The 17,443-nt window shown below is 34.5% G+C and overlaps 3 protein-coding genes across 6 annotated transcripts; 2 read left to right on the top strand and 1 right to left on the bottom strand.

The window, feature by feature from the left end:
* Positions 1 to 1,251: 1,251 nt before the first annotated feature.
* On the top strand, positions 1,252 to 7,777 carry LOC129320793 (adenylate kinase 5, chloroplastic). Of its 4 annotated transcripts, none has more exons than XM_054966405.1 (19): positions 1,255 to 1,580; positions 1,762 to 1,824; positions 1,970 to 2,098; positions 2,178 to 2,312; positions 2,721 to 2,867; positions 3,489 to 3,563; positions 3,641 to 3,734; positions 4,095 to 4,141; positions 4,262 to 4,390; positions 4,747 to 4,782; positions 4,852 to 4,932; positions 5,053 to 5,191; positions 5,584 to 5,663; positions 5,812 to 5,877; positions 6,199 to 6,228; positions 6,316 to 6,425; positions 6,855 to 6,992; positions 7,137 to 7,166; positions 7,260 to 7,777. In XM_054966405.1, exons 1-19 carry the CDS (start codon positions 1,377 to 1,379, stop codon positions 7,282 to 7,284), a joined length of 1,758 nt encoding a protein of 585 aa, XP_054822380.1. In that variant the 5' UTR covers positions 1,255 to 1,376; the 3' UTR covers positions 7,285 to 7,777. The 4 variants fall into 4 exon arrangements, with proteins under 4 accessions (XP_054822381.1, XP_054822380.1, XP_054822377.1 ...); XM_054966402.1 differs by having other exon boundaries at positions 1,720 to 1,824; XM_054966404.1 differs by having other exon boundaries at positions 1,257 to 1,580; positions 1,723 to 1,824.
* A 1,813-nt stretch (positions 7,778 to 9,590) lies between these two features.
* Positions 9,591 to 13,150, top strand: LOC129320797 (sugar transport protein 7-like). Its single transcript, XM_054966414.1, has 4 exons — positions 9,591 to 9,852; positions 9,933 to 10,252; positions 10,334 to 10,960; positions 12,598 to 13,150. Exons 1-4 carry the CDS (start codon positions 9,705 to 9,707, stop codon positions 13,069 to 13,071), a joined length of 1,569 nt encoding a protein of 522 aa, XP_054822389.1. The 5' UTR covers positions 9,591 to 9,704; the 3' UTR covers positions 13,072 to 13,150.
* Positions 13,151 to 13,218: 68 nt separating this feature from the next.
* On the bottom strand, positions 13,219 to 14,373 carry LOC129320798 (uncharacterized). The gene has a single exon (XM_054966415.1). It carries the CDS (start codon positions 14,263 to 14,265, stop codon positions 13,789 to 13,791), a length of 477 nt encoding a protein of 158 aa, XP_054822390.1. The 5' UTR covers positions 14,266 to 14,373; the 3' UTR covers positions 13,219 to 13,788.
* Positions 14,374 to 17,443: the final 3,070 nt, after the last annotated feature.

Here is a 17,443-nt window from a genome sequence, read left to right as displayed (position 1 = left end):
TACACCTTGACCATGTTTCCCCAAACCTCCTCCTTCCAAGTATCCCATTTTAGCCATCATTCTCGATCCAAAACCAGTGGTGTGCACTTCAAATGAACCTATATTAGCAGAGTTAGTAATGACCTTCTTAGAGCTGTCAGTCTCTGCAAAATCTGCAGCTGTAATCTGCACGGTTTCTGAATTTATAACACCACTTGATACAAATGACACAGGTTGACTTGCATATGAAACTTTTTGTCCACTCCCTTTCTTGTCTTTTGTTTTGCTGTTGGCTTGGCTTGTTGATGCTTTAGAAGTTTTGTCTCTAGCGGGCTTGAGACATTTCTTTTTGAAATTTTCTTAAAAAGCAATGGAAGAAGGGAAAAGATGAGCCACCTCATCCACACAAAATGAAGAGACAAAACACAAGCCTTTGATGTCAAGCTTGTGGGAATTATGATTACAACCGAAGAGCTTGCAAGCAACCATCAAAACAACCTTCGTCAAGCAAGCAACCTCCACGACAAAGGCAGAAAAACAAGCCCCTACAGCACCTACAGCAAGCAGTCAACCTTAAAACCAAAGGAAACAAACAAACAGATTCCATCAAGCTACGAGCCTGAATTTTTTTATAATAAGTAGCTAGTTCTTTTGAAACTTTAGACTTTACATTTTTAAATATATAGCTAGCTCTATTGAAAATTTAGACTTTTTTAAATATGACTATGTATGTCAAGTAGGAGTTAATTTAGACTTTTTTGGTTCAATTATAATGCGAAGTTAGATCTTTTGTGATCTCTTTTTGATTGAATTAATGGTTTTAGTCTAATTTTTCAGAGCTTCATTTAGAATATATGTACTTCTGAAGTTAAATACGATCAAGTGTTGTAATTTTCTATACTTATGTGCTCTTGGATTGAATTAATGTCATTTTCTGTACTGTGTAGAATATATATAAGTTTTAGGGATATATATTCTACAGAAGTACAGAAGTTCTGTAGTTAAAACTAAACAAGTGTTATTATTATGCTTTAACGAACATTTTGGAGCATCCCTTGTATATATATATATATATATATCAGTTATAATTTTCTCAGCTATACATTTCATTTGAACGAATTATGTGGCCTTCAACAAGAAATTCTTCATAACTATATATAATGAATTCTTTATAACTATGATCTTTTTTCCAACGTGCGTGTGTCTCTATATATATATATATATATATATTTATTTATTTATTTATATGGTTTCGTGGTTGCATGGACGGAATGAAATTTAGTGGCTTTTGTTTATCGTCACAGAGTGAGTGACTGGGAGCCACCCGAAGGCCTCCTCCTTCGACCTTCCTTCTCTTTTGCTCTGCTCTGAGCCTCTCTCTCTCTCTCTCAGCGACAATGTCACCCACCTCGCTCTCTTCATTACATTCCTCTGCTGTCACCTCATCTCCCTCCTTGTCTTTACTCTCTCCCACCTCTTCTGCCTTGTCTTCTTCCCACCATCCATGTCTTTCTCTCCCACGGCTCTCCCTCAAGGCTCAACCTCTACGTTCGCCCAGCCTCTTCCGCGTTACCCATTTCAGAATAAATCCAAAATCCAAGGTTATTATTTTCCCCCTATTGAGTAATACTGGTTATACTCTATGATTCCTGTACTGACATGCAATCATAGATTCATTGTCACGTTTTTTGATCGTTGCTTCTGCTCCTCTTCTTCTTCTTCTTCTTTTTTTATTCCAAGAAGGGTCTAAAAGTGAATTGTTCGATAAACGAACCATTGAAGGTCATGATATTAGGTGCGCCTGCATCGGGCAAGGGAACTCAATGTGAATTGATTGTCCAGAAGGTACTCTCTGCACGTTATTTTTTTGTTTAAAAAAGATTTTGGGGAGTGATGTAACGATGTTCGTTTGTAAGCTATATGCATGACGGCGTGCAATAGCTATGAAAAACTTGTGCAATTGAATTGATTGTTTTAATCGGTTCTTTAGTTTGGATTGGTTCACATATCGACTGGGGATCTGTTAAGGGCTGAAGTAGCAGCTGGATCAGAAATTGGAAACAAAGCAAAGGAGTACATGAATGCTGGTCGCTTGGTTCCAGATGAAATCGTGACTGCTGTAATACTCGAATTGCTTGCTTAGAAGTTCCTTACTACTTGATTTTCACACACTGAAGTGCTTGCTTTGATTTTTGTAGATGGTGACAGCACGATTATCTCGTGAAGATGCAAAACAAAAAGGGTGGCTTCTTGATGGGTACCCTCGGAGTTTTGCCCAAGCAGAGGCTCTGGAACAAAAGAAGATTAGGCCAGATATATATATTGTATTAGATGTATGTGAACAATCTAGTCCTGCTTTCACTTTTGATGGATTGTTTTCTGATGTTAGATTCCCTAGCTCTTCATCCTTGCAAAAATTCTTCCGTAAAATGTGGGATTTTTCATATATTTTCTGCAATGTAGCGAACTCTTCTATTTCTACTTCAAAATTTTAGGCTTTTCTTGCTATTTGCTAATATTAACTTCCAATGCATCCTCGAGATCAATGTAGCTTTACAAAGCAAAATATTATATTGCTGCATTTTTCACATTACACGTAGAAGGTTGGTGGCATTGCAGCGTTGAGTCTGTTAACATATCGCTAGGGCTTTGATTTCCCAGAGTTACATTTTCATATAGATGTTAATTAATAGAAGTAGGTTTATCTTCCTTGCTGAGTCAATAAGTTTTCTAATACTCAGGTTCCTGATGAAATTCTGATCGACAGATGTGTTGGGAGAAGGCTAGATCCAGTGACAGGAAAGATTTATCATATAACAAATTTCCCACCAGAAACGGAAGAAATCAAATCAAGGCTAATCACTCGTCCTGATGACACACAAGAAAAAGTATGATACAGATATATCAATTCTTGTAACCCTCTTTGTAAGCAACTGAGCATATGATCAGGGGCTAGGGCTATCCTCTTCTATTGGTTTATATTTTGGATAGCTTTCTAGACATATTGTGAGGATTTGTGGAATCAGGAAGATAAGAATGTGTGCATGCTCTCTTTATATCTATCAACTCTGAAAGATCTCAGGTGATTCAAGATGCGATGGGGAAAATGCCCATAGCTATGTGATTTAGTTATAGAAGTGGGTGAATTATTTTTAGAGTAAATCACATGATTTCAAAAATAGACAGGAGACAGATAATTTGAGCAAAATTGAGGAGAAATTTATGTAATTTATGCTTATTTTTAACTTTATAACATTGAGGAGTTCTAAAGGATCAGTTCACGTAGGAGTACTCTTAATTACATTCACTTGTGTTCATTACCCTGCAATGTCATTCTTTAAACATATTAGTATGTATTAGATCACTTTGTCCTTGCCTTTATTTTTTTTTCACGTGTGCAATTTGTGCATGTCTGTTGTTACTATAGTACTTGATGCCAGATTCATGATGATCCAACAATTAAGTAATCTGTCTGAAGTGCTTGTATAAATATATTTGATTCTTTCCAGGTTAAGTCGCGACTAGAAATATATAAGCAAAATGCAGAGGCTGTTTCTTCCTCCTACTCAAGCATAACAAATAAGGTCCTTGTATTGATTTGTGTATCTTTTGTGAACCAGTAGGACATTTGTTTAGTAAACTAATTTTGGCTGACATGCAGGTAGATGGAAATCGCTCAAAAGAGGTAGTTTTTAAAGAAATTGACTCTCTGTTATCTCAAGTGCAAAATGACAAGGTGAAAACAACAAAACCAGGTATGGATATTTTTTGGTTGCATATCGCATACATGACATATGTTTTACAAGAAATTTTTATTTTTGTTTTGAAGCTATATTACTCATCAACCTATCTATGAGTGGGCAGCCTATAGATTGGCAGTCTTGACATGCTAATTAGTATATAGCAACCTCTACTTTCCTTAATTATTTACTTCTGTTTGGTTTAGTTAGAACACCCAAGTGCTTCACCATCAAACCAACTTCTTAAGGAAATGCTGAATGCCAATTGCATTTTGGGGCTTCAAATATTTGGTGTTGATGTGCTGTAGAAGAAATGCATTTAAGCTTTTTAAGATTTTTAATTAATTAATTTGTTAATTGATTTCTATGTATCAGAAAAGCCCATACTTGATATAAAGAAGGGGAAGGAATCGTTAAGCCAGGTAGATTTTATACATTGTAAATGGTTCTTCTCTTCTGTCCTTTTGTTGCATATTCTCCTCCAATATTTATATGATACTGTCTTTCCTCTATGTTTTCTTATTTCCTTTAGCTTTTTACAGGATAAATGGAGAGGAATTCCTACTAGACTGAATAACATTCCCCATTCCAGAGAGATCAGGAAATATTTCTATGATGATGTACTGCAAGCTACAGAGAAGGCTGTAAAAGATGGAAAATCTCGGTTGAAGGTTTGGTGTAATTATCAGCTTTATATGTGATCTATAGCCATGTTAAAGCTTCATCATATCATTTCCATAAGTCTAAATCCATGCGTTACCTTTGACCATTGCATTTATGGTCCCTGAATCATATGAATAATGTCAGACTCGTAAAAGTTAAAATTTAATTATGAAGATTCTTTTTCCACTCAACTTCTTTTTTCTCTGAGGGAGTATTAGCATAGCTGACTAGTAGGTTAAGTGTAGCATGGGTAGATAACAAGAAAAAGGGTCTCTTTGTATATTGTTTAACCCAACTGATATTATGTCTAAAGCTCTGAGCACAAAGCTAATATGTACCTGATTTGTCATGCCAAACCAACCAGGTGGACATCAACATTCCTGAGCTGAACCCAGAAATGGTATGGAATTATTTTTCCTCTTTCTTTTTCCCAAGCTTTTCTTCACTTGACAGCGTTTTCCATGTGCAGGATGTTTATCGAATTGGTACTTTGATGGAACTTGTTCGAACTCTTGCCCTTTCATTTGCTGATGATGGGAAACGTGTTAAGGTGCCAAAATACTTCTAATATGAACTATTTTTGTCATTTGGAGAATAACTGGATATCTATCATTAGAATAAAGAGTTCTTATTGCATAAACATAAAGCTATCTTTGATATTTTCTTGCAGGTTTGTGTACAAGGATCAATGGGAGAAGGTGCTCTTGCTGGAATGCCACTGCAGCTTGCTGGAACCCGCAAGATCTTAGAGTTTATGGACTGGGGCGATTATGGTGCAAAAGGGACCTTCATAAACATTGGTTCCATAGGTAAAAGGATGAGTAGAAATTTTTATTTATTGTGGTGATCTAGATTCCATCTTAACATCTGACAAAACTTTGCTTCCTTCCATTTGTTTGCATTGTTATTCACATGCCTATTTTTAACTCAGGAATTTTGACATATCACCATTATAATTATATTATTGTCTGTCTCTGGCACAATCACAAATGAACTGCAGACAGCTATCTTTATGTGTTTGTATTATAAATGGGGGGAAAAAATGAAGCATATACCTGCAACTAAGCACTACACAGCTAGAAGTGGTGTTGCAGGTCAATTTCATGCTGGAATCATAGATATGGATTTTGCCTTTTGTTACGCATGATCTAGTTTTCCCCAAAGTACTGTATAACAGTAACTTTTGAGCTTTCAATCTCAGGTGCTGCAGAGGTTGACGAGCAAGATGACATGTATATCTTGGTGGCTCCTCAAAATGCTGTGGGGAATTGTATTATTGAGGTAATGACCTATAGAATGGAATTCTTACAAACATGTTCTGGAGACTGCATTTACTGTGCATTTATTTAATTAAGAAAAAGCTTATTTCTTTCTGCTTCATTTCAACTTCTTTTTCAATTTTTTAATATTTTGGGGGTTGAATATACAGGATCTAAGAGCGATGACCAATGCTGCTAAACACAGGCCAGTTATCCTAATCAATGCTAGGCTTAAGGTTCAGTTCCTTACTGCAATTTCTTTCCTGGGATAGTTGTGTTGTGTAATTGCAAATTCCTAAGAAAGTCTTGATTTGTAACTGTTTTGGATAAAGTTAATGTGATATTTGTAAACCTGGTGCCAAGTCTTGAATTCATAAAGTGGATGGTTGTCCTAACCACATATAATATGGAAGCCTCATGCTGTGCAAGCGTGAAATATCTGTTTCGTAGACTCTCACCAGTAATTATCTGGGTTTTATGCTGCTACCTGCAACCCCATTTTAATTCTTTCTGAAAATTTGCAAAACTGAAACTTTTCTGGATTTCTTTGCAATCAGGATTTGCCGGGTTCCAGTGGCATTATGCAAGTAAGTGCTGAACCAGAAAGTTTAAAACAAGCATTTTTTTAGATAACTTTTTTAGACAAAATTCAAACTTTGCCTTCTCACACTCAGACAATGGGACGGGAGCAGAGACTTGAGTATGCAGCATCATTTGAAAGTTGCTACTTTTTCCGGCTTCTCTATTATGCAGGAACTCAGTATCCCATAATGGGAGCTATCAGGTTAGATGGAAATCTTTGAGATTTTTTCTTTTAAGGGATTGAGAAAAGAAGAAATAATTCGACCAACCACCACTTGACTTGCTTCATGTGATGGGATCCCGGAAACATAACTTCTTCGCTGTCTTTGTAAAATTAGAAAAATTTAGAAGAAATTATACAAAATACTTTTTAAGATTTTATATAAACAAACCAGAAATTATAGCTTCGTCTTATTATGGCAAAAATTAATGTATTCCATTTCTTCTCTGGAAGAGGAGACTTGCACTCCAGAATTTGAGTTATAATGATGAAAAGGTTTACCATGAGCTACTTTCATTCTATATCTATAAGTCATTTAGTTGTTTGACATGCACAAAAGGAAAGACTTTTGTGCCAAATCTCAAAGTCACCAATTGCAGCCTTGTAAGTGCGCTTCTTATTTTGATTTAGGATGTCTTATCCATTCCCTTACGAGCTTTACAAGAGGGTGGATGAATCATTTGGAAAAGAGAAATATGTTCTCTTGTCAACATTTCCAAAAAGGCCTACTATTGATGAAATTAATGACGCTTTCCAAGGAAAACCAAGGTAACATTGCTTATGTCTAATCCTCATTTGCTACAGGTTCTGATATCGTTATCTTGACTTTCTTCCTTGAAATTTAAGTTATTAAAAAGCAAAACAAAACAAAACAAAACCATTCCATTGAATAGTTTACTGAACCTCTTGCAGGAGTGAAACTAGGAAAGCCTCAGGGATCTGGTTAGTAACTTTTTATCCCGGTCTCTTTTAATATATGGTATTTTATGTAAAGCCATTCTTCTCCTCTATTGACATAGCCTATCTCTTTCTCAGGGGCTTCTTGAGTGGCATTCTTTGAGCGGACTGAAATCATATGGACAATTTGGATAAGTAGAAGACAAGACATCATAGCTCCTACCTTTCCATTTAATTCCACCAGATTTGTCAGGACAAATGATGATATTTTGCTGATTAGTTTTAGGGAAGAGTCTTATCAGAGCTTGCAGTAAACCTTGCCGGTGATGCCATCTGCAGATTATAACTGAGTGCAAGAAGACAGAAAGAGAACGCAATGATTAAAAAAGAGGGAAGAACAAGTTTCCCTTTTCAAATTATAAATGCTCACATTAGCAGGGTGGGAAAAATTTGTACCAACTTGTATAGAGGTCACTGTATTTAATCATATTCTAAGCTTGTAACTGTCATGTTGCATCCTCCTAAGGATTCTTTGTATTTAGAGTTGGGCTTACGTAAGAGGTGAGGTATATTTGTTATGGTCTTTGTATTGTCATTTGGAATGTAAACATCATGTGTTGCTCACAGTTAATGCAACTTTCTTGGGATTTTATTCACTGGCTGAAATTGCACCAACACTATCTCCTCACAAAGGGGAAGTTTCTTCATTTTCATAATCATACCTGACTTCTGATCTTTTCTTTTCTCTCTAAGTCTCATGTCTAACTTATCTTCTTTATTTGGTCCCACAAGAACCAAAGTTTCAAACTCTTTTAAATCATATCTTAATTAACATTGACAACTTATTGCTGCTTGCGACAGCCTCTTTATTTAGCACCTCCCCACCACGTGGATGTGAGACCTAGTGAATGATTCTTTGTTTTATAATTTTATTTTTTATTTGATATAATTTGAGATTATCATCAATATATTCAAAATATATATGTATATATACTCCCTCTGTCCCTATATATAAAAAGTCTTTTAGAATTTTTTTTTATCCTTAAATATAAGGAGTTATTAGCATTTTTTTAATGAATGAGCCATTATACCTTTATTAAATTGGAAAGAGAAAAAAAGTACTCTCAATGATATACTTTGAAAAAAGATATTCATTTTTTATTATAATAAATAGGGACAAAATTAAAATGTTGTTGTGCCTTTACTTAGATAATCAACTTTTATTAGTTTGTGTGATTCGATTAAAAACATTTTATGTGCAAGTATAGAGGGAGTGTAATTTATAATAAGATATAAATTCACAAGTTATGAGTGCTACGACTTATCTTTAAAGTTTAAAAGGTTTGCAGTTAATGATTAATTTTCAAATTATTAATTTTACTAAATTAAAATTTGAACAAAGTTATAAAATAAAATACTAACCTGATAATTGGTTTTTATTTGATAATGGATAAAATGTAATTTATTTTCTTAATGACTTAAGCCATGTTAAATACAACAAAACTAAATCAAATTAATCTTGTATCTAGAGGCAGATCATGTAAATTAAAGAAAAACTTACTAAATAAGTGAATAACATGATTTAATTTCGATAACACAACTTCGGTTATATCAATTATCATCCACGTATCGAACAACATAGAAAGACGACTGACTCCAAATTTTGCAGATAAGTAGATTCCAAATAAAAAGAATCAAATCCTGGTTAAAAAATAAAAAGAATCAACGTACATCAATATATTTGATATAACAAAATTTTAAAATACCATTTACTTCTCAAATACGAACACAATCCTTAGCTTTACTTTATATTCCTCACGGCAGATCAGATTCCTCGAGTCAAGTTGGGAAAAAAAAAAATTGAAGAAAATTAACATTATAAATATCTTAAAAATTGAAAATTTAATATGCATACCTCCGTATACCATTCAAATAAAAATTTATTTTTTTTAGAGAGGATTTGCCCTATGTCCCTATCCCAGTGTAATAACTAATTGGGAAATGCTAATATACTTAATTGTATATATTTAAGAGGTTTGTCTCCAATTAAATGAAGGGCATGTAAATTTTTGATACATTATCTATTTTATTACAAATTCTTATTATTAATAGGAGAATCACATTTAATGATCTAACAAGAAACTTATTCACAAATAAAAATAATATAAAATTGATTGTTATTAAAATAAGAACATAATTTTTTTTTCTTGAATGGAACTTATTATTAAATTTTATTTGTAAATAAATTTCTTGTCAAATCTTTAAATATGATTCTCCCTTATTAATATTTCTAACACTTTAAAATTCACTTATTCTAATTTGATTTGGACAAAACTATATTAAATATAGAAAATTATATAAGTCTTCGCCTGATCTAATAAATTAGTAATAATAATATCAATATGGTAACGCAAGTTGAACGCAAGTCATAGTTTGACTTTCTACTTGGCCTACAGCTTCCTGAAACTAACATTAAATAAGACAACTTAAGATGCTTGTCTCCTTCTCCTTTTCCAAACAGAAAAGCTTTCCCCTTGAGAGTTGGTCTGTCTCTGAGAACTGAGAAGAAGAGAATTTGTGCATATGGCCGGAGGGTCTTTTGCCAGAGTTGGTGGTATGGCCAATGAGAGAGCAAATCAATACAAAGGCAGAGTCACAGCTTATGTGGTCATTTCTTGTATTGTTGCCGCCACTGGTGGCTCTCTCTTCGGCTACGATATTGGAATCTCAGGTCCGATTCTCAAATTTCATTCACTTCAATGTATCTGATTCAGAGTTTGTGTTTCTTCTGTTAATATCTGATTGACTCAGGTGGGGTTACTTCCATGGATGATTTTCTTGAGGACTTCTTTCCCGCTGTGTACAGACACAAAAGTCATGCACAAGAGAGCAATTACTGCAAGTACAACAATCAAGGCCTTGCAGCATTCACCTCTTCTCTCTACCTTGCTGGTTTAGTTGCATCTCTCATGGCTTCTCCGGTCACCAGAAAGTACGGACGGAGAGCAAGTATAATCGTCGGTGGTATCAGCTTCCTCATTGGATCAGCTCTCAATGCCTCAGCTGTCAATCTCGCAATGCTCCTCTTGGGTCGAATCATGCTCGGTGTTGGCATTGGATTTGGGAATCAGGTTCACTCATCTTCGTCTTCCTCATGAGACCTCTCGCATCAAACCAAGTCCACTCACCCTTAACATTTTTCTTTTTTGAAGGCCATTCCTCTGTATTTGTCGGAGATGGCGCCGACCCACCTGCGAGGAGGCCTGAACATGATGTTTCAGGTGGCTACAACTTTTGGGATTTTTACAGCAAACATGGTAAATTATGGGACGCAGAAGATAACGCCATGGGGATGGAGGCTTTCTCTAGGGTTAGCTGCAGTGCCGGCTCTTTTGATGACAGTAGGAGGGATATTCCTTCCTGATACACCAAACAGCTTAATAGAACGAGGATCGACGGAAAAGGGAAGGAAGCTTCTGGAAAAAATCAGGGGGACTAAAGATGTTGAAGCAGAGTTTCAAGACATGATCGAAGCGAGCGAGTTTGCAGGGTCAGTGAAGCACCCTTATCGAAACATACTGCAAAGGAAGTACAGGCCAGAGCTGGTGATGGCGATCTTCATGCCGGCGTTTCAGATTCTGACGGGTATTAATACGATTCTGTTCTATGCCCCGGTGTTGTTTCAGAGTATGGGGTTCGGTGGAGATGCGTCTCTGTACTCGTCGGCGACCACCGGAGGAGTTCTTGCTCTCTCTACGTTCATTTCCATTGCAACGGTTGATAGATTGGGAAGGAGACCTTTGCTTGTCAGCGGTGGGGTCCAAATGATTACGTGTCAGGTACCGGTGAATTGATCATGCAATGTTTTTTTTATTAATGTTTACAATTAAATAAATTATCGTCCCATGCATCATTGTAACTGCTTTGTAAGTTCTATGCAATTCATGGGAAGAATAGCAAGATTTTTAAAAACCTAAAATGAGCCGGACTCATATAATAATTAATAATTTTTTATTTTAAATTTTTTAAATATTAATTTTATTTTTTACTTAAATATTTGTGTTTAAAATTTAAATTATTGACTGTTTTTCAAATGCATTTCATTAGTATAATGATAAAATCAATATTATCATTGAATTACATAATTTTGTATCAGTCAAGATTTAAAAATTTTGATGTCACCACCAAAACAAAAAAAAAAGTAGAAAATTGAGTCCAGTACGTTCAGCATGTTTCCTCTTAATGCTTCAAATAACATAATTTTTTTTTGTTTCCTTCTAAACATGTTTCTTTAGCATTTATTTCTTTTTCCAATATTTTTTAATAAGTCTGACTCAACATCCGAGTCTTAGAAACAAAACTCAGCTATTATCAAGGTACTGAAAACCGGATCGATCATTGAACCGGCCAAACTCAGGGGTCAGGAGTCATGGTTCAACCGGGGGTCAAATTGGAGTTAGACCAGTCATAATAAAATAATATAATTTAAATAAAAAATGTATTAATTCTCAATACGTTCATACATATCCAAGTCTTAATATCTCATATAACATATAATAATAATTCTAACAATAATAAAGTATAACAACATTTCTATATTTTTTTAAAATAAGGTTAACTAAATGATAAAAAAATTTCAATGAGTTAAAATAATAGAAATAAAAATTTATTTTAAAATAAAAGATAATAAATGAAAGTGATATATTTTAAAAATTATTTACTTAAATAATTCAAATTAAAAAATAATATAATATAATATATATTTATACTTTTTGATTTCTTTTTGCTTCTTTCATCCCCTCATCTGACATAAGTATTTTTTTTTTACCCTATGACTCTTATTGACCTATCATTAATCATTATCATATCAAAAATAAATATACATCTTGGTTAATCATTATCATTTTTTTTTTTTAAATTTCAACCCGCCCAACCCGCCTGAACCGAGGCGTTGGGCGGGTTAATCCGAGTTAATCCCGGGTTAACTTAAAACACAATAAAAAGAAAACCGGACCGGACACATGGTCGGGTCACCGGTTCACCGATCGGACCGGCCGGTCCGATTCGGTTTTAAAAACAATGGCTATTATTATTTTTCCCCCAATAAACGAATGACTAAATTGTTCTTTAAGTTTTTTTTGTTTGGGGGCCAGACTTTAATATTTTTACTTTATTCTGCAATTCGGCCTAGGTTTAACCTTTCTTGATTGGGCTAAGGCCCAAAACAAGCCAAATGTGACAGACTGGAGCGAGATAGTTTGTAGGCAAATCCGATACAGATTCATATCTAGTTCCAAATCGATAGGTTCTTCTTAATCTTAACATTCCTTGCTTTGTTTGGGGCCGGGGGGGGGGGGGGTGGGGAATCCAAATCCAAATCTGCAGAAGCCAAGACTCTAGGAACAGTTTGACAAGCTGCACAAGAAGAATCCCACAAATCTGCAATGCAATTGACTCTCATGTTTCCCATGAACAGATAATTGTGGCCACAATCCTGGGGATCAAGTTTGGAGATTACCAACATCTGTCCAAAAGCCATTCAATATTGGTTGTAGCAGTGATCTGTCTATTTGTGTTAGCTTTTGGATGGTCATGGGGCCCACTTGGCTGGACAGTCCCAAGTGAGATATTTCCATTAGAGATCCGATCAGCAGGCCAGAGCATCACAGTTGCTGTCAACCTTCTCTTCACATTCATAGTTGCTCAAGCCTTCCTTTCCCTCCTCTGTGCTTTCAAGTTTGGAATCTTCCTCTTCTTTGCTGGGTGGATTACAGTAATGACCATGTTTGTTTTCCTCTTCTTACCTGAAACCAAGGGAATCCCCATTGAAGAGATGACACTCATGTGGAGAAGACACTGGTTCTGGAAAAAGATTCTGCCCAGAGACCCAGAAGTTTATTCCCAGGATGGTAACATAAAAACTTCCATGGAGTCCTCTGATGCAGCTTGAGTATGCTACAAAGGAAAGGTTTAGTCACTGAGATTTGTAACATTCTATAGATTTCAAATACAAGTTCTCTCTATTTTCATGTGCAGGGAACAACACATTGAGTTTACTCAGAAAAACTATTACAACGTGCACCAACCACCAACGCACTGATCAGAAAGAAGAAAGAAATCATTATCATCATTTTTCCATTAGAGCTATGAATTTGCACCCACTGTTTCAGGGGAAAAAAATTACACCCACAAAATCAGATCAGTCCCAACTCCCAAGTAAAACACAACAAGTGATAAGGTACAAATAACATAAAATAAAAGCTAAGTAACCAATTCTTCTGTTGCATCAAGGATAATAGATAGACATGGTACCAGCACAATGCACACACCGAAGAGAATGAGATCCAACAAATGAACTCCAAAGATAATGAGATCCAACAAACGAACTCCTATAAGTAATCTAAAGACCGCTAATCAAACTTCTTTCCTATGAACCTAAAAGCCTATAAGCTTCCACCCACTCACACATTGTACCGTAAAACTAAAGAAATTTACAGAGAGATCAAGTCTCTCAATCTCCTGAAATTTAATATACAAGTTGATTACTTGTTGACACTCAACAGCCATCCTTATCCTCTGTTGAAAAAAATACAGGGAAAGGAAACTTGTTGAGACATGCGACAGGGAAGGAAGCTTGTTGAGACCATGCGAACAAACAAACATCAAGTCACCATCGTAGCTTCTTCCCCAGAAACCGTGGGATCGGAACCGATCCTGGAGACGGAGAACCATCAAAAGCAAATCCAGCAAAGACGCCAACCTTCGAATGGTTCTGCGCCATCTTCGGGTCCCGACCCAGCCGATCCGTCGATTCTATCACCAAATCGAGATCTTCCTCGCTCTTGGCCCCTGCGTTATGGTTCTCACCGGAAGCAGCTAACGCTGAGCAGCCACTATCAAAACTCAACTTCTCGCCTCGCTTGAGGATTTTGACCTGACCCATAACCAAGTTCGGGCCCGGAGATTGATCGCAGAGGCGACTATGATATCGATCATGTTGATTGGCCTGATTGGCGATGGGACTTCGCATTCGCCGGCCACAGTTTAGGTGAGAGCTTTTTGGTGATATGGTTGGTGCGGGGGATTCACGGCCAAAGCGATGTTGAGGACAACCGGCTTGTGACAGGAGAACTTTGGTGCCCATTGAACTATTGATCCGAAGTTCTCAGAGCAACTTTCTTTCTTTCTTTCTATTTCCGATCAACTCTCAGCGGACGTTTCCATAATCTACATATACATTAGGCGGCCAAGGGTTTGGTTAGGGGAAATAGCGTTTAAATTTAATACTTTCAGGATTGATATATATTTTTTATTTCAGATTTTATATGATAGATATTTTATTTTAATTTTTCTTAAATTATAGTATAACTAATTAGTATTATTATTATTAATTTTAACTAATTTAGTGTGAACAAGATCATCGATTTGAAAGAGATTTTTTTTTTTTTTGCCAAGATTTGAAAACGATATTCAAACTCATCAAGATTATATGTATAATCTGATTTCTTAATTTTATCAGCTAAACAGTAATAAGAGATATTATTGATATATAATATTTGAAGGCTTTGCGCTTAAGCTTAACCCAGTTTAGGGCTCAAGACAGGATTTTTGAAAATTTGGGGCTTTTGGGTGAATTTTGACTTTTGAGATAACCATTGTTTTGGGCTTCTAAATGGGTTTGAAAGGGCATAGAATGCCAGACCAAACATACCGAGGACTTGGATAAATCAATTCCACTTCTACCTGTATTCAAAAATCATTTAAACGATAAACATCCGCGTGATTGTTATCAAAAAAATAATAATAAACAACCAACAAATTTAATCTTCATGGTAAATCATTAAGGATTTAATTTAGAGATCCCGACCCAGACACCAAAAAATAATAAAAATAATCAACATCTACATGACACCCTGTGAGACATGTACTTATACTTGGTACTTTTGAATAAGATGATGCTTGTGAATAATTAAATAATAATAATTCTACCTCTATTCAAGAATAATTTATCAATTAGAGTTAAGGGTAGTTTGTTTTAGCTTATCTCACAAAAAAATCATTTATTTTTTTAAAATAAATCTATTTTGTAAGTTTTTATTGTGTTTGTTTAACCTTTTAAAAATAATCAAAATAAAAAAACATATTTTAAATTATTTTAATCTAATACGGTAGATAAAAAATGTTTTAAAAAATAAGAACACACAAACATATTATAAAATTTTAAAATAATATAATAATAAAATATCTTCATAAAAAATCAAAAAAGATGTCATAAAATTTAAAAATAACTAACTAATAATTACTTGCTTGTTATTGTATCTCAATATAAAATGATGTCTATTTTTTATAAAATCTCTACAAAATGAATCTCTAAATTATTTAAAAATTTTTTTTTATAAATTTAAACAAAAGGGTCCTTTATCTAGTAGAAGGGTTGATTTTTCAAATAAATTAATATTTAAATTCTTATAAAGAGTATACAGGCTTAATACTTGACTATGTCTTAAATAACATTGCTTTTAATTCAAGGACAAACGTATGCAATAAAAAAGTCATTTAAACCACAAACACCCACATGATACCTCGTAAAAACTTCCACTGCTCTCTTCAAATGTATCAACCAGGCTTTAGTGTATACAGGGTGAACAAGAGCCTTTCCCTCTCTCAACCATGCAAAAGAGAAGCAATTTGTGGAAGCTACCTGTTGTAAATTATGAGAGATGAAGCAGGAAATTTATTTTCATGCCTTTCTATAGAAGTTAATCTTGCATGGCATGGTCGTTAATGCATGTTTTTGAAGAATTTGTTGGTAAAACGATTATGGGTCAATACGTGCATGGATATCATGCGCACCATTTTTTAACTTTGATTTTTATTTTTATTTTTTGTCTATGACGATTTTGCTGTAGTGAAGTCAATAGAGATAAATTTGACCCAGAAAAGGTTAAAAAGGATAAGACTTTTATTTTATTTAACAGGAAACGAGATCGTTTTGCTATGTACAAGAGATTTAGACACAAAAATGAGATGAAAATGAAATCAGTGAAATTCTGAAAGAATGGGAAGGACGCCATTAATCGGAGAATGTAGGAAGAGTTATTAATTTATCTGGGTTCAACAATCAAACATTAATGTTTCCTTCTTATTAAAGCAAATCTAGATCTATCCTTATTAGTATATTTCATACCCTTGCTTAACAGCTGACAAGACTCTTTTTGGCTTTATTGAGCAACCCCACTCTTACCTTCCTTGCCTAAATTTTTTCCACTTGCTTATCCTCTCACCTAACTTTCTCTCAATTGTTTTGATTATTTTACCTATTACTTCACCAAATCCTTATATTCTGCTCAATTACCTTGTGATTTAAAGTCTTGTGTGTCTTACATATTTAACAAGACATGGTTAAGCAGGCTTGTAGTAAGATTGAATTACAAGTTTTAAACACAAAATTTAAGTTAAAGAATGAAAGTTAATGGGTGTATTAACCTTTAAATTGAATTAGATGAGAGACAAGGTGAGTGGACATCCAATCACAAAAAAAGAAAATAGTAAATTAAGGCAAAAAAGAGGCAATCAATCTAAGAGTCAACAGTGATGCAGTTAGCAACTCCACTGGGTGTCTACTGGAATGATTTGCTTTGGTGATGAGATGAACTGATGAAGAATGATAAAGCCAAAAAAAAAAAAAAAGTAGACTCTTTTTGACCCCAAAATGGGAAAAGAGACCAATCCAATTAGCCCAAATCTGCTTTTTCTTTTTAGTGGACCTTCAAAAGATGTGAAGTTGAAGAGCCCTAGGCCACACGTTCTCTATGACTCTTTTACTCGTCACTTTTCCCTATCTTATTTTTTCTAACGTTTGTTTTGGGAAATTTCCCCACTCTGCTTTGTGTTCTCATCATTTCATGGGCATCTTCTTTTGGTCTCCCTCTCTCTCTCTGTTTCTGTTTCTGTTTCTTTTCTTTTCTTTTTTCTGGGAGTTCAATTTTGGACTAAGTCACAAAAGATAAGGATACAACCTACTAGAAAAAGAAACTCGTCATTAAATTTTAATAATAAAATTATAGTCAAATTATAATGAACAAGTAATTTTATTATTCTTACAAATTATTCAATGATTTGCTAATTTAATTTATTGGATTGATTCAAATTTTAATATTATAAATTTTACCTGTGAATCTTACAAAAATAAAATATGTTATTTTCTTTCCGTTTTCTTTCTCTCTCTAGTTTGCTCCCTAATTACTTGTCGGGATCTAAATTTAGATATTCTTAATGTTTGTCTTTTACTTTTCAATACCTATTTTTAACACACTCAATAA

This window comes from Prosopis cineraria, unplaced genomic scaffold, assembly GCF_029017545.1.
Source record: "Prosopis cineraria cultivar Desert tree isolate PC_DT_omini unplaced genomic scaffold, ASM2901754v1 PC9, whole genome shotgun sequence".
NCBI lineage: Eukaryota > Viridiplantae > Streptophyta > Magnoliopsida > Fabales > Fabaceae > Prosopis > Prosopis cineraria.
Note: the sequence above shows the minus strand (reverse complement) of the source record. Positions and strands in the feature narration are given on the sequence as shown.